The sequence below is a fragment of the Schistocerca americana genome, chromosome 3, assembly GCF_021461395.2.
Source record: "Schistocerca americana isolate TAMUIC-IGC-003095 chromosome 3, iqSchAmer2.1, whole genome shotgun sequence".
NCBI lineage: Eukaryota > Metazoa > Arthropoda > Insecta > Orthoptera > Acrididae > Schistocerca > Schistocerca americana.
The window spans coordinates 259,012,452-259,033,728 of record NC_060121.1 but is presented as its reverse complement, the minus strand read 5'-3'; the positions used below and the strand labels follow the sequence as shown (position 1 = coordinate 259,033,728).

The window sequence follows — 21,277 nt, the reverse complement described above, 5'->3', positions numbered from 1 at the left end:
AACCAGTCAGTCTTGTAGCATTAACTCAATGATAGGCGCTACAGCTATGACGTCCAAGTTACGTACAATTTGAACCAATCTGTGCTGCAATATATTACTTAGAAGTTAATACACATTATGGAAGTACCTGCTCATTCAATTGTCTACATGTGCCATAAATAAGGATACCAAAATTAAAGGGCATTGTCAATAAAAACAACAATTATCAAATGTTAGAAATTTTATTATCAATAAATAATTACAATGTAACATGCACACAACTACGTAATGCCAAGTTTTGTATCAGTCGTGCACTACTACAGGAGTTAAAGTGATTCAAACCAAACAAATTTTTATTCATAGCATTGGAAACAGAACACACATTTGAATGTACTACAATAAGAGTAAATCCTTTTATTTTGAAAAACAAAAATCTGTTAACAGTAAAAAGAAAAGTTCTTGAGAAAGAATTCTAAATTCTGCAAATCAGAGCAAAATCATTTTAAACTCTCAGATCAGTCTCCATAAATCGTTAATACTGTCAAAATAGCCATGGAATGTGTTTCTAGTATGATTTTATGAGAAACAAAATGGAAGTGAATAGTAACATGCTTCTCAATCAATATTTACAACCTATCAGCTAAATAAATATAGTAGAATCACAGTCATTTGAATTTTTGCAGCTAGCAACTAAAACAAATTCATTTTTGCTGTACAGGCTGCAGCTGTGCAGAGTTGAGAAAGGACTGAAACTGTTGGTAAGGATTATTCAGCAAACTCTGGACATTGCACCTGTCCTTAACTGAAACAGGTTGTTTTCCAAGAGGTGGTGGTGGATGCTGAAATTGGTTTGCTGGTGCAGCATTCGGTGTTGATGTTAGGGGAACAAATACATTGTTTGACTTGGCACTGTAAGACGTATTAAAATTATTTGCCGCAGCACCACCACTGAATCTGGATGGTTTTGACTGCCCATCAAATTTGTTAGAGTTGAAAGAATTAGATCCGCCATTTTTGTTATCCCACTGTCTAGGTCCAGATGAAGCAAAATCTCTTGGTCCACTACGGAAACCATTCTCTCTCCCTCGACGACTGAAATTGTTGAATCGCCCTGAAATACATAATTCATCGAAATTAGTTGTGCCTATCTCTTGCAAAATTATGAAATTCACAAATTCTTTTCTGAGAAACAGACAATTTTGCTTACCCTTTCCTCCAAAGCCTCCTCCAAACCTTGCCATTTCACTAAGTTTTGGATTTATTACTTGGTTTGCTTCTTGCAGAACTGAAATCAGATCCCTTGCCTGACGGCTGTTGTTTTGTGTGAAAAATGCGTAAGATGTTCCAGTTTCTTGGCTACGTCCCGTACGTCCAATACGATGGATATAATCCTCAGATGAATTAGGATAATCATAGTTTATCACAAACCTTATTCCTTCAACATCTGGCAAAACAAAAAATATATCAGTACAAATACCTTTATCAACACATGCATAATTTCACCTTACTGTACAAGAACTTTCCATTACAAATAAGTGTTTTTCACTACTTACGTCTTTTACAAACCTGAAATCCAGCACTCGGAATAATTGCAACAAACATAGTTTCATCTTGAAATATAACTGGCTATGCACTGAAATGGACATCACAGCAGGGACTCCAGTGCCTCAAATCAGTTTAGGATAAATTAATTTGGTACTGACAGTTACAGGAATTTGGGAGTGGTATGCGGAGAACAAACTATGGAGGTAACTTCATAGACTAAGGATAACTGGCACTGGAGTATGTAGTTTTTTGGGATATGTATGGCATCAAGCAGAGAATCTAACTCTGAACTGCGATAGTAGCATCATTCATCAATGTTACAAAAAAATCCACATAAGTTGTAGACTGCTCTCTAAAAATACTGCTTCCCAAGCAGAGGCACTGCCAGATTTCATTTACACAACTTTCACTATCTCGCATGTGCCTCTGAAACAAAAGACCAGACTGATTAACATCAGAAACAAACATGATGCTTCAAAAATAATCTCATTGATACTACTGTTTAAAACAAGAATTTCACTAATGTCTGAATGGAAAGCTGTAGCTAATAAGCTATCAGCTGAACATACAGACATTACCGAACACTTGTCATTTCACCGTAACTTCTGAACTGCATAACAGCATGCATATATACACACATATAAATTAAAAATATAATTTTGACATCTCATTTCTGTGATACATGAAGCTTCTAAGTGAGTTATTACTCCATGTATTTCAAATGCACAAATCACAAAAACAAATGAAAGCCTTCTGGTATAAATGGATTTTCAAATAACTTAGTCCTCAAAGGCAGAAAAAATATAAATGAAAACAAATAAAATAATGTGAGAACAAACAAATGGGATGTCCCTTAAGAAGGTGTTATTTTGTGCAAAAATTGGTGACCAGAAAGAAATGCAATTAAAGGAAATTGTATATATATGCAAAAAATTATACCGAACCATTACAGCTCAACGAATTCAAAAAACAGATTCAGCAAACAACAAGATCAACCAGTCTGGCTATATGAGCTACTATCACAATATTATCCCAAAATCAGTCTGCCCGTCCATCTCAGACTGTTTACATTACCATTTTACGTAGGAAAGTATGACTGACCTAAACCTCTTGCTGCAACATCTGTGGCGACCAAAATGGAGCACTTCCCACTTCTGAACTCTGGAAAAGAAAATACAGTAGTAAATTAACCACTGCCATGCAATACATTTTACAGTAACAACAGATTGTAGTTCAATTAATTCAATTTACATCAACTTCTAGCTAGTGAATAATTATCACTCACAGCTTGGGAAGACTTCTGCTATGTAGTTCATGACTTGACTGTAAATTTATCAGGAACACCAGCTATCTGACATAAGTTTGAATTAATACAGGTTGTCCCTTTCAAGTGTCCATTGCACAGGCCCAAGAAAAAAAACTATGAAGGGCATGATAATGAAACTGCACCATATGATAGGGCATCTCAAAGAATTTGTATTCCTACACCAGACATGCCTACTATTGTTACCACATTGCAGCATTATCGCATAGAGTAAAAATGATGACACCACAGGAGTGCCCACAAGCAATACTGTGGTTTGAAGGAACAAAATCTGCTCATCACTATGTAAAGAAATTTGAAATGAATGGATCTGATCCACCTGATGTAGAAACAATCAATGGTATTGTTTCAACTGGCACTGCTCTGAAACATTCTAGCACGCACACCAATGTACCAGGAGACATTGTGGAAGACAGACAAGAATTTCTCAGAAGCCCACATGTCAAATCTGCCAAGCAAAGATGCTCTATGTAGATTACCAGAACAAACCAGACAAACATTTGCTACAATTATGCAACAACATATTGACATAAATGCCTGCTTCCCGTAACCACGTTTATTCTAAGATGAGGCAATCTTTGATGTAGCAGGGAACTAATTGACTTGCTCACATTTCAGGCTCACAAAATCTATAATCAGCACACTATCACTGAACATGTTCAGTTTCCCCTAGTGAAATTCCCTGATTTCCAAATAAGTTTCAGCATTTTTCCCTGGCAAATTTTGAGATCTCAAGGATAAGTAAAGACCTAAGTTGAGAAATGTAATGACTTCTGTATTTCTAAACATGTGAGCAAAAACCTTACATATTAACATCAACATCTTTTGTAAGGAACTGTTTTTAGATAGAGAAAGCAAGCCATGTGGTATGTGTGTTTCATGAACACCACTGATTTTATTTCAATGAAGCAAAACACATCTGATGACAAAAAATGCATTTTGTGGGAGTCGCAAGACAGATTTCAAATACCTTCACTACTTTCAGAAATAACCTCAAAAAAGTAGGCCTCTCTAAAGAAATGTGTAAGGTGCGGGCTGAGTCGCGTAAACCAACACTATAGGTGACCACCAGTAAAATGTTGGTTCTATGTTCAGTATTGTCTACTAAAATCCGTCGCCCGTGGCCTCTGGCCTGCTCAGGAGCACCATAGTCCTGGGTACATGGATAAACCATGAAAATCCGCAGCATTACACCACAGACAGACCCAGCCTGCAGGTAGATTGGTGGGACTAGATCCAATGGGCAGAGGCCGCACATTAGTGGGAAACTATGGGCTTCAGATTGGCAGGTCTGACCCGTTAGAAACAGCCACAGAAATGGGCTGCAGTTTTGGCTTATCGAAGTCCTAGCTACGTTTCGTACGCCACGTTAATGAAATGAGACCGTAGTGATTACCTGCACAACAGGGAACTTGCACAAATACTCAGAATCAACACTAATGAAGATAGGTAGTAGCTCTCTGAAGTTTTGCTGAGCCAAAACAAGCACATAGAAAATCACACTCTGAACTAAATTTTTGGCCATAGCCTTTTGTCAGGAAACAATAGTGCGCACACATTCATGCAATCACTTAAGACAACTCATGTACACATAACCATGGTCTCCAGCTGCAGCATCAACAATCTCTGACAACCAGATCCAAGCAAAATACTACTCACCTCTCATCGGCAGCTGCTAGAGTAGCAGCAAGTAAAGGTGGCAGCACTGACTGCAAATTGTGAGTAGGGGAGAAGAAATAAGAAAAGTAAAGAAGCGACACACGTACTAAACTGCGACCAGCCAGCAACAAAGCACTACATCTCAGTGAAACAATTTCAGCCAGCTGAGTCAAAAACAAGATATCTCCAGTTTTTTCTAATGTCCCCGACATGTTTGAAATTCCCTGATTTCCAGAACTTGTGACAACCCTGGAAACAGTGACAGAAGTTCTGTCACCAGTCATTGCTGGCAGAAAACATGTTCTCCCAGTGTTGGCAGGAAATGTAGAAAATGTGAAATACAATTCTGCCAAAGGGCATAGGAACAGTTAGTTAAATTAAACCATTTTAGTCCTTCAACCGAAGATTAGTTTGATGCAAGTCTCCACAGATGTATCCTGTTCAAGCCCCTTCGTTATGTTTCCTTTATTTTCCATACAGCTTAGCCTGCTTACTGTATTCAAGCCTTATTGTATGGAGCATAAATTTTATCACTGGTACCCAATGAAAATTTCAGCAAGCTACAGGGGGCAACTGAATTAAACCTGTTGTGGTATCAGGAGTTCTTGTAGTTCACCAAAATTGTCAATGCTTGAACTTTAATATTTGAATTGCTGACATACCTACACACACCTGTAAGTAATAAGTAACATTCTAGAGTTTAGTTCCTAATAAAGCAAAGAGTAATACAGTTGGAAATGTTGGAAGGACACTGATCCACATATCAAGCTCTCCAACCTTTACCTCTTTTCTCCAGGACACAGCTGTTCTGAAAACTAGGAACAGCCTTTTCTTCTTTTAGAAGTTCTATAGACAGTTACTGGAACTTCACTTGCTGTAACATGCTCACCATCTACTCTTATAGGTAGTTTTAAGTGTATTCTTTTCATGCAATTATCTATAGCAGATAAACTTGAGGACAATTCAATGTCCCACTGCCAAAAACTAAATACAGTGAAACCTCTTTATAAAGTTTCTCCATATAATGTTTTCATCTATGTTACGTCCATTTTTTCGGTCCCGACAAAGCCCATATAAACGATGTTACCTTCCCCTTCACTGTGTTTCCTCTATATTAGTTTCCTCCATGTAACCCTGCTCAATTATTTACCTCTAACGTTTAAATGACTGGATGTAGACGCATCGTTTTCCATTCTGTGGATTCACAGTTTGCACCAGCTCGGAAAGCCCGCGCTCAGCGTGTTTCGTAAGTCAGCGGAGGAATCCGGTCACGTCACATGTGACGCACATTCTGCCTGCGATCTTTTTGGCAGCACTTCAGTCGATGCTTTGTATTTGTAGCGTGTTGTGTGAGCTGAGCAGCTAACAGTTCGTGTGCCTCGTAAGTGTGTTTCTTCGATATAACTTTTTTTTTAAAGTTTTCATCAGTGGACATGAGTGAAAAGCGGAAGAACATTTCTCTGGTAGAGAATGTTTCTGTTATTAAAAAAGTGGAGGCATCTCTGAGTGAGTCGCATGTAGCTAGCAAAGCAATTGGAACTGGTCCCTTCAACACTCAACACTATTATGAAAAACAGATCATTGACAATGGAAGGGTTTGAGAATTGTGGAAATTCTAAAAATGTGCGTTTGAAACTATCAACTTACGACGAAATGGAGAAAGCTTTATTAACTTGGTTTCAGCAAGCACATGCTGCAAACATTCCTATAAATGGAACTATTTTGAAGGAGAAGGCGCTTCAAATATCCCTGCAGTTAGGAATAGAAAATTTTAAGGCGTCCAATGGACGGATTTGTATACAAAGCGGAATGTGGAGAAAGTAAAAGTGTGGATGAACCAACTGTAGCTCGTGGATGCAGACTCTCCCTAATCTGATACATGGCTACAAACTGCATGACATGACGCTGACGAAACCGGCATGTTTTTCAATTTAATGCCGGATAAGACATTTACTTTTCGTGGGGAAAATTGCCATGGCGGTAAGAAGAGCAAGGAACGTCTTACCGTTTTGTCGTGTACAAACGCCGATGGCAGTGAAAACCTGAAACCTTTGGTTATCGGGAAGCCAAAAAATCCGAGGTGCTTCAAAAACATTTCCATGTTTCCGTGCAAATGTGGAAACAATGCCAAGGCATGGATGACAAGTGATAAATTTATAACTTTTCTCAGAGAATTTGACACCAAAATGGGGAGTGCTGCTGTTTGTGGATAGATGTGCAGCACATCCACCAGACATACCCTTTCTGAGAAATGTTAAAGTAATTTTCCTGCCACCCAACTGCACCAGCCATGGTGGTGGTGAAAGTGACAGCGACAAGGAAGATGACCCTGTGCCCTCATATACTAAAGCAGCTGAAGCCTTTGAAACATTCAAGAGGTATATGATGGCCCATAGACTTGAGGACATAACAGTAGTGCAACTTGCTCATTTGGAGCAAGAAATAATTGTCATAGTGTCCAGGAGAAATAAAAAACAAGCATGCTTGCTTGAATATTTTTAAAAATGTTATTTTCAGATTGCGTAGGTTCCTAGAGATTTGTTCAAATTTAAGTTCTGTTACATAATTTAATTATTAAAGTAAATTTTTTAATCTGTACCATTTACTGTGTTGGTATGTAATATGTTCAGTATGGCATAAACAAAATTTGGCTCATATTCTACAATTGGGTCAACTGAAGAACGGGATACCACCCGCCAGCTTTGGACAATGATGTCAATCGTAAGAATCAGTTATAACTTTTTACAGTACAAACTGATCGATTTACTTTTACCCATCCACCTAGCGAGCACCATGTTTTAATTAAAAAACTAATCAGATGATACATTTATCATTTGCAATGAATATCATATGTTGTGAAAATTTAAAATGTCATCTATGGCACCATTTGTCAAAGCTGATTAGTGGTATCCCGATCTTCAGTAATGCCATATATTTATTATTTGGAAGCCTTCCTCTTTATAGTGTTTTCCTCTATAGTGTTCAGAATTTGTGGTCCCCTGAAACACATTACACAGAGGTTTCACTGTAAATGAAGGACAGAGTTGATGAAGGACAGTATCAGTAATTGCAGGTATTGAAATTAACGAGGTAAGTTACCTTTAGGCTGAAAATGGGGATAAGTGAGTGTCTTACAACATATGCAACCAACGTGACAGAGGTAAATCTAAAAATTCAATGGACATGGTCACCAAATGTCAAAATGAGCACAAGAGCCCTTTTAAAACTGTCACAAGGCATACTGTCCGAGTGAAAACAGTTGTAAACAAAAGGTCTTGCATGCTCAACCTCGCATGCATCAGCGACGTAGGTATGAGAACATGCTCCCGTTGTATGGACTTCCTGCACTGCAACAGGAATTATGTAAATTGCTCCCTTTCTATAGCAGTTTGATCACTGGTTGACCTTTTACAGAGGGTTACAAACTCTTCCTCCCAATCATCATTCATGTCTAGATGGGGTTGGGACAAATTACAGCAATATTAAGATGTACCATCTGCAAAATCTTTATGGTTATTTATAGTATGCAGATGTGTACACAGACTACAATCAAAGAATAAAATGTAGCAATGCTTCTCCTGATATGGAATGCAGATCCTCATCACAAGGTGGTAACTTTAGCAATGAAACAAATGAGAAACGTCTTCAAAAATTGAAGAACTGGAAATTTAGAACTTTAAAATGTATAAACCATAGATGCTCAATTTTTGCAACAAACTAGTTTAGGTCATTTTCTTATACCTTTAGCACATCTATGTACACTTATTTCCATCAACACAAGATAGGACAACTTATTTTTAGAAGTATGTAGACATATTTATAGATATTTGAAGGTATTTTCACCCCCCTGAACTGTAAGAAGAAACAACAATCTACAGAAGATTTTACTTCCATTACGAAGTGACGCAGATAGCTGGTGCACAACTAGGATGACATATTTACACAATGATGCCTTATTCCATGCTACACTTATTTACACAATACTTTTTAGAGAAAGGGCAATTAATGCTTACCTCTCAACACATAATCTCTTTCTTGCTGAGACTTGTTTCCATGCATACATATGGCACGGAACCTGCAAAATATAAGGGAAATATTACATTCATATAATCTCAGAATTATGCACTAAACATTTCTCACAACAAAAAGACTGACTGAGAACCTCAGCCAATTCAAGGAGAGTAAAGCAAATTGTAACACACATACAAAAATAAATAGCTAGTATTTACTACATCCTAGAAGGATCCTATAGGGGAATAGACAAGTCTTTGAAAGGCAAAATCTGGGCAGTTGCAACCCCATATTTCCATTCTAGAATGGAGTAAGATTTGCCTCTAATTCCCATGTATTGAGAAAGTGTGCAACTTCCAAATGTAAAGAGTCATAGCTTAAACATGATTAATCATTCAATATTTGTAGTTGTTAGGACTAATTAGTTCAATTTAAACGTAAGATTCTAGATCAGTTTTTAATTTGTTAGTTTACAGAAGACGATCAATAAGGATTCCAGCTTACCCATAATTATTCAGATTCCTTGTGATATCTTCCACCTTCCTCTTAGTTTCAACAAAGATAATTGTCTTAGAGTCTCTTTCTGAACCTATTTCTTGTAATAGAACATTCAATCTGAAAAAAATTAAAATTGAAAAGTTTAAGAAATAATGCCTAGGATTTACAATTTGCAAGAAAGTACAACAATGAAGCACAGCACAAAAGCTTTGTGTTTGAAGTTGTTATAGAACATTATATAACTGCAGGACTTAAAAATTTCAGTAACTAGTACACTTAAGAAATTGCTAGGGCTGGAAAATTAGAAATGAGGATAAAATTGCACAAGGAAACAAACTGTGTAAGCAAATACCAACCTTACATCTGATGTTAAAAAGTAACACGCCTTCACGGCTACCAAAATACGACAAATTATATAAACATCAAAGAGGCAATAGGCACACCGTGCCTGAAGAGTGCTGTTATCCCAAAACTGAGTACTGAAATAATGAAAGGCCACTCCATTTGCTGAAATGTACTGCTAAGACTTGACAGATTTGAATCTACACCGAAACAAATCTGTAACTTATTGTTACCAGTTCAACAGACAACAAAAATCTGTTTAATGAACCATTCAATACAATTCGTATTTTGATTTTTTTAAATCACATCTCTTACCGTCATTAAGGGAGCTTTCAGAATGATTAAGTTGCTTGAAGACTTAAAATTCTCTTTTATATTTTTCGCACTACATTTTGAAAGAATTTATTTCATGGTTGTGTTAATTACAAAACTGATATTTGTATTGTGTGCACATTGCTGCCTCTCAGTTACTAGCAGATATTTAGACCAGTTGTAATGTTACCTTATGAACTTTGCAACAGGATGTGCCAGTGCCACCTTTCTTTGCTGTAAAATAGCTGCCATGTATGTGTATGTGTTTTGGATGAAATCAGCAAAATCAAAGAAACTTATTTCCTTGTTTGTTCATGTACAATTTCTCATGTGAACTGACTAAATTCAAATACATTTGTATCAAGAATGTTAATATTGATAATGCATCAGTATGAAATGACAGAAAACCAATCAAATCTTAAAAGCAATCCTTAGTTTGAAAGTGGTCATTTTTAACGAATATCATTTATTACATTAATGAAGAGAATAATCACTGATAACAGTTGATGTCCAAGAATATAATACAATCTGTAATCCCAATTTCCTACTGAAAATATACATTAATACATCAGTTGATCCTGACAGAAATGGCAAAAAACTTAGATATTATCCTCATGGCTACTGAACTGAGGGAACAGTATCAGACTGTGCACGCAGTTTTTAGGTGGACTGGGAAGTGCCATTGTTAATGCATTAATATGATATACATGAATGTTTAACATACCTGGAAAAACTGAACTTACATATATACGAAGTGAAGAAAGAATATGTAACTTACACTATGCTGCTTAGAAGCAATATCAGATAATAGCAAAACTGAGTAGATTTTAAAAGTTGTGCCCAATGATATATTATTACATAAAATATATCAGTCACACTACACATTACTGCAGTTTCCAATTACTTGTGAATGGCCTGGATTTTTATGAAGGTCAAAACCAGCTCTGAACTTTAAGTACTTGTCAGGCAATGGAGTGGCCTTTCATTAATTTTAATTATCAGTACTCTAGAATAAAAAAATTCTCCAGCACAACACACAAATGTTTGACCAGCTGATTTTAATAACTACATAAACATGGTCTGAAAACTTTCAGTAGTCACTTTTGAGCAAAAACTGAATTTCAAAATTAGCGTTTGGAAATTATGGTAAATTGTTACCCAATGGACACTATTTGGAGTGTCTATGACAACAGTATTTGTTTTATGTCCACCACAGATTAATCAATGTGTTATGAAGCCACCCAATTCTCATATTCCATAGCAAAACACAAACTGATGACTGTGTTTCAATTACAAGATTTTTGAATCTCCACTGATGAGATTCCCACAGACTAAATGCAGTGTAAAATTTCAGAGCAAGTACCACCGCCAATCCAATGCTGTTTCACTGCATCTATACAGCAAATATGTAAATTAAAAACTGTGCAGCTATATTCACTAATAATGCAGACATCACAGAAAGATGACAATGATTCTGTTAATACAGACATTTAAAAAATGCCATCTTGCAAAGTAACAAAACTCAAACTGCAAGTGTGTAGCAGTTCTAGTTCAATGTATGCACTCTTCACAAAAAACTGTGCACACATACTGAAATGTAATAAAGGACAAAACCTCAGATGACCATAACCAACTGGATTAATTGGACAAAATAATTAGTCAATTTCAAACAGTTGGGTCAAACCATACCAAGTGGTACAAGAAAAAAAAGAACTATTAAAAATATATTAAAGAATACATTCAGCAAAAAGTGATGATATTAATTTGCAGCCCAGAGTGTGTTGAAGTAAATGCATTTTATCTGAAAGGCTTAGGACAATCCACTACTGAATAACTGTAAAAAGTGGATGCTTGCAAATATGAAAAACATGCAGCCTGGAACAAAAATGGCCACCATTTCAAAAGCAAACAAATTTTTAAAAAAATTTTTCTGACTACGAAACATTGAGGAATTCACCCAGCAAATATAATTTTTTGCTATGCTTAAGCAACCAGTGCTGGACCACTTGGTATGAATTGCCCCAGTTATGAGGCCAGGAAAATTTTTTTGCTCAATGGCACTTTCTGCGTGGGCAAAGAAGGCAGCTGCTATCAGTCAGAGAGGATGGTGCAAAGTATATACAACAACCTCAAACGTTTAATCCAACTGTATTTAAGTGAAAGATCTGAATTGAAGAGTTGGTGATCTCATCTAGAAGATCTAGTTAGTATTCAAAACACCAATTTCAATATTTTGAAAAACCAGCGTTCATCACTGGAACTTTATATTTTCTCTTAACTATTTTCCATTTGCTTTTGTTGAGCCAATCTTGCTCCCTGGCCAAATTTGAGGACAAGTGTTTTATGTATATAAAGATGGGCTAACACACCAGAACTGGATGTCAGTACACCAAACTGTGTGTATTGCTACAAACAAATGTCTCAATGCTAAATAATCAACAAGTTACGATTTGAAAACCACTACAAAAGACACGGGAACTTTTAACAACGTGTTTCAGATAATTTACATTCTGATCCAGGATTTTAAATTTACACGGTATATTTATGTACGATATCAAAAAGGAAAAGTGAACCAAAATTTCACGGCTGCAAACCAAACTGCATCAGCAAATAATAAAGTGCTTACTTTTGTTCCTTTTCATGCTCTTGGCACACATCAACAATTTGCATTATGTTATGGTTTGCTGACAGCTGCAGAGAACCAATGTTGACCTGAATGTAGTTTGTGAGGAATTCTTCTGCCAAATTTCTGACTTCCTTCGGCCATGTAGCAGACCACATAAGTGTTTGTCGATCAGGCTGAAAATACACCAAGGGTAAGTGCTAGTACATGAATTAAATGCCTGTAATATGGAGAAACCATACTATCAACAAAGCTTTATTACTTGCTTCCTTTTTCTAGCAGTAACACTGATAATCTACATTATTTTCACTTATATACAAAGTAAATCTGTTATTGCCTTGCTAACAACTATAAATCATAAAATGCAAGTCAATCATTACCGTTAGATAAATACTGAGATTTTTCTGAGATAAGCACACTAAAAATTGCTCAGTTAAGTCTGGAACCCAGAAAGGGCAATAGATAACTGGTCCATGGAGATGCTTTTTAAGCCCTGACCCCCCCCCCCCCCCACACACACACACACAGTTTCTTACAACTTACACGAATTTGGCTTATAATCTTTCTAATCTGTGGTTCAAATCCCATGTCCAGCATACGGTCTGCCTCATCCAAAACCAAGTAAGTGCATCTTCGTAAATTAGTAGTTCCACGTTCTAGGAAGTCCAACAAACGACCAGGAGTTGCAATGACTATTTCAACACCACGCTCCAAATCCCGGGCCTGTACAGAACATAAAATGAATCAAATTGTTTTCCAAGTGGGTTAAGATATAAGCTGACAACACTGAGTACACCCTGTTTAACAAACAAGCTTATGTGGTAGAAATAAATTACCTGAGGGCCTTTCGGTGCACCGCCAAATATACAGGTATTACGAATGTACGATGATGAACCAAAATCTCTGGCCACTGTCTGAATCTGTTGTGCCAATTCCCGAGTGGGTGCCAATACAAGCACAATAGGGCCATCACCCCTACTCAATCTTGGCTGGTTTTTGATGTGCACAGTTGCTGGCAAAATATACTGGGGGGGAAAAAAAACAGCCATTAACATGTAATTGACAGAAATGTTATACTGGGAACAAAACAACAACTTATACTCACTGCCAAAGTTTTTCCAGAGCCAGTCTGTGCAATGCCAACCATGTCTCTACCACTCATTGCAATGGGCCAGCCTTGGGCCTGAATTGATGTAGGTGCTGCAAAGCCAGATCTCCTGCAATTATGAACACAAGATAATCAGAATTGGCCATCTAATGATTTAATGCATTTATAGACAATTAAATGTAAACCTACCTAATCTCATCCACTATGTACTCAGGAAAATTTCCTTCTTCAAAACTTTGTATCGGCCTTGGAGTTTCTTGTCCTCTAACAGTTATCTGCTGTTCTGAACGATAGGCTTCCACTTCATAAATGGGCCTAAAAATGTTTAAAATTAAGTAACAGAAAAATACAGATCAACAAAACATTTAAAGAAAATCCACCTACCTGTCATTAATTTTATCATGTGGTGTATAGAAGTCTTTAGAAAATGGTGTTAGCAAAGTATTCTCCCATTGTGGCTTCCTTAGACTACTTCCTAATTCACTTCCTACACCCTGATTCTGGGGTGAATCAAATCTGCTGGGTCTTCGGTCTCCAAAATTTGGTCTGCCACCACCAGATGCTCTCCCATTCCTATCTCCACCAAATCCACCCTGCTTCCTTTCTCCTCCAAAGCCATTTGGTTTTCTGTCAGTACCAAATCCTCCCACACCCTTGTTGTTTCCAAATCCACCTCTGTTGCCACTGAAATTACTTCCACGCACTGACCTGAAATACAGAAAAAATGCCTTCAGTTACTGAAAATATTTACACAAACTCAGCAACATTTAATTTATAGAAGAGAGAGAGAGAGAGAGAGAGAGAGAGAGAGAGAGAGAGAGAGAGATATGAGTGGGGAGTGTCAAAATACATGCCAAGTGTGTGTGATTGACACAGATGCAAATGACTCCTAACCCCACAAATGAATTCTGTGACTAGAAAACGAAGTGCAACAAATATATGATGAAATCACCATAAAAAAGACGGCAGATTTCTCTTACCATAAGGCCCTGAAAAGCATGCAGCACTACATGAGTAACCACTACATATGGATACCTCAGAAACAGACTAATATTTCATTGGCAATATCACTGTTGCCCATCTCAATGGAGAAGATTCCTCAAAGCCAATTCAAGAACAGGAAGTTCTTGTTATGTACTCTCTTAGGGAGACCAAAGAATCTTATTTTTTAACATGACAACACCCCTCGTCACCAGGCCACAGCTGTCCACTATTGCTCTGAAGATGATGCAAGACAATTCGAGGGAATGGTTCAGCCACATAGATCACCTGACAAGAAAACATAGATCACCTGACAAGAAAACTATCAAATGTTTATGGGACATTCATGGACAACTGTAGGGACAGCAGTGCTTAATATTTTTGCAGAGGACTACCAATAACTTGCCAAGCCAATGCCACATCAAGAGGTGTATCTTGACTTGTCACCTCAATGTACATCAAGGTTGCGGAGCGTCAACTGAATCAAAGTATTTGTCAACACAATTTCCGTTTTTCCCAGTGAACTACATTTTCCAGTATAATACTGCATTTTTCAGAGGAATCACCTTTCTGCATTATCAAAAACCCGGTGAAAGACGCAAAATGAAAATTATTAGCATTCTGTACTTGGTTGATTTTGTGTACCTAATTGCAGACAGGCTCGAGGAACAAATTTGTCAGAGGCAGTTCACATATTGTAAGATGAAAACGATGGAAGTATAATTTATGTAAATAATATGCATTTCACCAGGGACTTTCATAAATATAGGTTCTCTGAATTTGTTATTTTAGTTATGACAAACAGTACTTAAAATAGGATGCAAGCTTAAACATTAGGCTATGCTACAAGTGAATATTACAACCTTCGGCATCCACATTTGTTGACTTAAGGGGTCACAATATCACAACTCAGCAAGTTTTCTTGAAGCTGAACTCGTCAATTAATCAGAACAAATACTCTGTCTACATCCAACTTTGGTTGTTATGTTTTGGAAGCTTGGCACCACTCAGAACCACTTCCAGTACAAATGGTGATTTCTACAAGTTTCCAGCATGGAAACTGTGTTTCCATGGAAACAAACTTCCTCATGCAAAGCACATCCCATTTGTTGTTGTTGTGGTCTTCAGTCCTGAGACTGGTTTGATGCTGCTCTCCATGCTACTCTATCCTGTGCAAGCTTAATCTCCCAGTACCTACTGCAACCTACATCCTTCTGAATCTGCTTAGTGTATTCATCTCTTGGTCTCCCTCTACGATTTTTACCCTCCACACTGCCCTCCAATACTAAACTGGTGATCCCTTGATACCTCAGAGCATGTCCTACCAACCGATCCCTTCTTCTGGTCAAGTTGTGCCACAAACTTCTCTTCTCCCCAATCCTATTCAATACTTCCTCATTAGTTATGTGATCTATCCATCTAATCTTCAGCATTCTTCTGTAGCACCACATTTCGAAAGCTTCTATTCTCTTCTTGTCCAAACTATTTATCGTCCATGTTTCACTTCCATACATGGCTACACTCCATACGAATACTTTCAGAAATGACTTCCTGACACTTAAATCAATACTGGATGTTAACAAATTTCTCTTCTTCAGAAACGCTTTCCTTGCCACTGCCAGCCTACATTTTATATCCTCTCTACTTCGACCATCATCAGTTATTTTGCTCCCCAAATAGCAAAACTCCTTTACTACTGTAAGTGCCTCATTTCCTAATCTAATTCCCTCAGCATCACCAGATTTAATTAGACTACATTCCATTATCCTTGTTTTGCTTTTGTTGATGTTCATCTTATATCCTCCTTTCAAGACACAGTCCATTCCATTCAACTGCTCTTCCAAGTCCTTTGCTGTCTCTGACAAAATTACACTGTCATCGGCGAACCTCAAAGTTTTTATTTCTTCTCCATGAATTTTAATATCTACCCCGAATTTTTCTTTTGTTTCCTTTACTGCTTGCTCAATATACAGATTGAACAACATCGGGGAGAGGCTACAACCCTGTCTTACTCCCTTCCCAACCACTGCTTCCCTTTATGTAAACTTATTAACATATCTTCTGCCCCAGTGAATGAATTTGAGGTTAAGAGTCAGTATCCCCATTGAAATTATGGTTGTACAACCAGATAAGGTGGCAATTTTCAACACCTGGAGATTTTCTGAAGAAAAAGATGTGATGAACAATGCAGGCAACAAGGAAACTAGGTGCTACCTGTATGAAGTTAATACCTCACTAATTTTATTCACTGATAGGAACTTCTGAGATGCTATGCATCATATGAGGTAAGTACTGTAATCACGTAAAGAATGTAAAGTATTCAGCATATAGCCAGTGGTTCCCAACCTTCCTTAGGCCATTACCACCTGAGTGCAATCACATTAGCTAGTACACCTGCCACCCATTGCCTCCCCCCCCCCCCCCCCCCACCCACACTACCACTAAGTTGTAGAATCAAACGGTTTTCTTAGAACACTTGTTTGAGAAAGTATTTATTGATAACTTATACAATCACTTTTATTGTCTGCAAAGTTGATAACAGTAATGATCTTTTAAAATAATTTTAGTTTTGTGGCAAACAGTATCAAATCTTTCAGCTTTTATCCCTCAGAAAATTTCACTTTATCCTGAAGGTTCCCAGCTTACAATTTTGGTTATTAAAACCACTGATGTAAAACTGAGCACACAACTCAGATTGCTGTAAGCAAACTTTGTTTAAGAAGCAAAGAAAATTGCTAGCAAAAGTATCATTCACTATCTACATCTAACATTGTGGTGGCTTCCAATCATTGTGCGAACTCAAACAGCAATGTGCAATCGAAAATTCTGCCAGCACCAAAAGTGCACCTCTATTCATTAGGCTGCAGGCCAAGTTGCAGCTTGTCACTCACTGGATTCTATGTACAGCTACTTGAACCACCAGTCCTGAAAGCATTTTTTCTGAAATTGTTCGGCTTGCTACAGGAAGACAATCCACACATGTAGCAATGGGCAAGAATCTCAACACAGGAAAACCTGGCTTTATACTGTGTGAAACAGAATTAAAATTCCCAGGAAGGAGTAATAACAAAGATTATGTCACTAACATTTACATGCAACATCTTGCAAAAGCTAAAAACCAAATTTTGGAAACTTTTCATTGTGTTTACGTAAGGTCTGAAATGGATTTGCTGGCCCAGTTAAATACAGCAAGTGGCAAACTGCTGTTACAATTTCTGATTTAGTCAGCACAATCACTATCTCTCTTCAATTAGACGAGATGTGAACAGCATCAGTCCAAAATTTCCACTTCACTATACAAAAAGCCACTCCAAACTAGTGAAAATTTTTTGAAAACAAGATCAAGCCTGACAGCCCAAGAACTTTTTTAAAATCTCTTGCATTTATATGGGAGCAAAAATCTATCGCAGAACTGGAAAACTGGAAACTGTCTGAAGATTTCCAGGATCGATTTTGAAGTGATTACATGATCACCCAGAAGTGTCACTGCAAAATCTGTTTACAAAATCCTGTCTTGGGTGACAAGTCATTGTGAACCCAACCCATACAAAATATTTATAACAGCAACACTTATTTTCAGCATATGCTTATGTTTCCTGCAAGTAGGAAAGAATGTGTGTGTTGGCAAAGCCAATGTATGTGAATCAGAGGTTGTAGCACTCAAGTGGTACAGCACACAGTTATGCTCTTTGCCACATTTACCCCAATACTACAGTGCTGTATATGTAAGAAGGAAAGTGACTTCTGCACAGAAATTTAGAATGGAGACATGTTGCCTTCATCCCATTCCACTCCCTCTAACTGTTGACTACCCTGTAAACTGAAAAATTAAGTTTCCTGTCCTCATTTGTCCAACAAGTATGCAGACTTGTCACATACATTTAACCTCAAATACAAAAAACCTGGAAAGATTTTTCCCTTAAGTTTGAGTAACTGTCAGTACTAGTCAGCACCACAATTTGTCACTATGTGCTTCAAGCACACAAATTTCAGAATAGAGCAATGAACACAGCTCACAGAACAGCAGCCATAACAAATAAGAGGAAGACTGAACAGTTTAGCTTATCAAACAAAATGACATGGCAAACTATTAGAAATATATAAATTTACACCTAATAATAAAAGTAATAAACAATCTTAATCAGATTTAGGGATTAAACTTTTGACAAGATTGGAGCCTACAACCTGCTGCACATCAGATTTATATGCCAGCTGCTGCATTAACACAAAACATTGCGTTAAACAGTTAAATTTGTAACTAAAAACCCAGCCACAACAAAGAATTCCAGCCTTCATACGATGCCGCATGGGTCACATGATCCAGCCCCAACACATTTCAACTTTCAAGTAAATTTAATCGGATTATACTTTAAATATTTGAAAAACTTGCCTACATTCCCTCCACACAAAGTACAGTTTATGAATGACAAACTGCCAAGTCCAACTCATTTTAAAGAGAATTTCTTTGAGCATTTGATTTACATCTACAGCCCACCTATGTAAACGAGAGGAATAACTTTCAATACTTAACATGTATAAGTTACATCCTACAGCCCCTAGCATTTTTCAATATCACACCAACATTAGGCTCCACCTGCTTCCAGTCAATTTTTTTTTACAAAATTGAAACTTACTTTCACAACTCAACCGGAGTTGTAATAATAGTTACATTTCACAAAAGAATAATTCTGCAATATTAAGTTATTCCACCATCCCTCAAAGAGCAAATGAACTTACATTCATGAAGGAGGTTTCATTCTACAAATACAAAGCAGGATAGTACTCCAAAGAACAACCAAATTTTTTAAGACCTGAACTTACAGGATAACAGCTTCCATGGGATACCCATTCTTAGATTATTTATCAGTCAGGCTTATGTAATCAAAGCCAAATCCAGTTTACTGTTGTAATGACAGCAAAAGCACTGCCAGCTCTGCAGCAGCAACCAGAAATCAATTTAGTTGACACACCCATGTACACTGCCTTACAACACTCTTACAAATGTGGTTCGAAGTGTACCTCTGAATACAGGGTGGCTACTCAAAATTGAGCGGAGGGGGGTTGTTTATGGAAATCCCTGATAATTCCTGATGCGAAGAGGAATGGTTTCATGAGGAGCTCCAGGTAAATTTACAGTGAAGGGAGTGGGTGGAGATTACAATATGGAATTAAAAGAAAATATTCAAACATTGATAATATTATACATGTAGTTAACACACTTAGAAATACTGAGCATTTTGAAATTTGTGAATTATAGAGTTGAATTTCAGTGCTAAGGTAATAAAAGACTAATAATTTATTCCCTGAGAATTCTTAGTTTCGCAAAATTGGCACCCCATCTTTCGTAATTTATGGATGTCTGGACATTGGGTAACACACATTAATATACTATATTCAGTATCGACAAGGGTGCAGTAAGTAAGAGGTGAATGCAATCCAGCGGGATCGGGGGGGGGGGGGGCTACATCACAGCTAAATCTAGATTATACTAAATTCGAGTCCTACTTTGGTAACACTTATCCTCGACAGCAATAACATTAGAAATACTTTATTTTAACTTCTACTCCAGGAGAACAATGAAAACATTACATGCTATTTTGTCCCCAGCGAGATTCGAAGAGCACTTTTCATCTCGCGGTATCAATCCCGTCCGAAAGATTCCGTATGGAAACCTACCAGAAGCTCCCATATACAATGGGCAAAGAAATAATTCGACCGCATTAGTTATTAGTTTATTCTCATTCTGAAAAATTTGCACTACCAACCCCCCCCCCCCCCCCCCGCATTGTGACGGATGAACCGATTATAAGTGCTTTGGATAGACCTAAATGTTTTTAACTTCCACAGTACATCTGCTGACAAATTCAAGTTTCCGTGAAACGAAAGTAAAATATATTTAACAGCGTCATGATTTAGCACGTTCACCTTCACCATGCACGTCTAGTAGAATCTGTCAAATTCCGAATGAATACGAGACTATCGGATATTCACATAACCGTATAACACAATATTTATTCCATCGTCACTAAATTTACTGAAAATACCAAATACTCGCAACACGAGAAAGAGTTTCAATAAAATCGGGGCACTTCCGCGAAACTTACATGTTAGACGAGGTTTGGCTGACGATTGGAACTGAATACCAATTAAAACCTGAAATAAAATGAAAAATATTAGTAATTATTAATCACATAAGTTAAATGTCATAAACAGTAATGTAATCAACAAAAATTTACTGTAATTTCACGATTTAAACCCAAAATATCTCAGCACAAGACAGAGGCACTCCTTACCTTCTAACGACAAGATGGCGAAAGGACAGTTATATTGCGCATTGATTGCAAATTGCCGTCGGCGTCATTGCAACCGCCAGATGGCAGAAGGCTAGCCCAGACATGCATGTTATATTGGCGCCAGTTTATAGTCTGCTAATTTGTATGTACAAATGCTCAAATTTTTCAAATACTAGGCTGTTAAAACTATTCAAAACTACATAGTAATTCATATTAATAAAGAGCATAATCTAGCTAAGCGATTTCAATTCATTGCTCATACTGTACATTAACCAGCGTTTTCAAATCCACGAATAAATATCTCCCGACTGGTGCTGAAGGGCAGGTGACAGCTTCCAGCAACGAAGATGCCAGTTGATAAATTCTGAAGCCGAGAGGCGTAGAGCTCTGTTGCCACTCGCACTGACAATCAAAATCAAATTTCTAACAGGAACTGAAGTGGCGCCATTCACAGAGCTTTCAAGTGGAAACTCTCAGATTCCGTTGGCGTTACTCGACTGATGACATTTTGGCAATATACAGCATGAAGAGTTGGCAGGGTCGCAGGGTTGGGGTTGGGTTGTTTGGAGAAGGAGACCAGACAGCGAGGTCATCGGTCTCAT

At 37.4% G+C, this 21,277-nt stretch overlaps 1 protein-coding gene across 1 annotated transcript; it reads right to left on the bottom strand.

Moving 5' to 3' along the window:
- Positions 1-202: 202 nt before the first annotated feature.
- On the bottom strand, positions 203-20,765 carry LOC124607006 (ATP-dependent RNA helicase DBP2-like). The gene is made up of 13 exons (XM_047139156.1): positions 20,676-20,765; positions 20,487-20,535; positions 13,786-14,109; positions 13,591-13,716; positions 13,399-13,510; positions 13,130-13,318; positions 12,837-13,016; positions 12,297-12,469; positions 9,023-9,133; positions 8,521-8,582; positions 2,626-2,685; positions 1,187-1,423; positions 203-1,090 (listed from the first exon to the last, which is right to left on the bottom strand). Coding segments are annotated over exons 2-13 (1,986 nt in total). The 5' UTR covers positions 20,489-20,535; positions 20,676-20,765; the 3' UTR covers positions 203-680.
- Between the last annotated feature and the right edge of the window lie 512 nt (positions 20,766-21,277).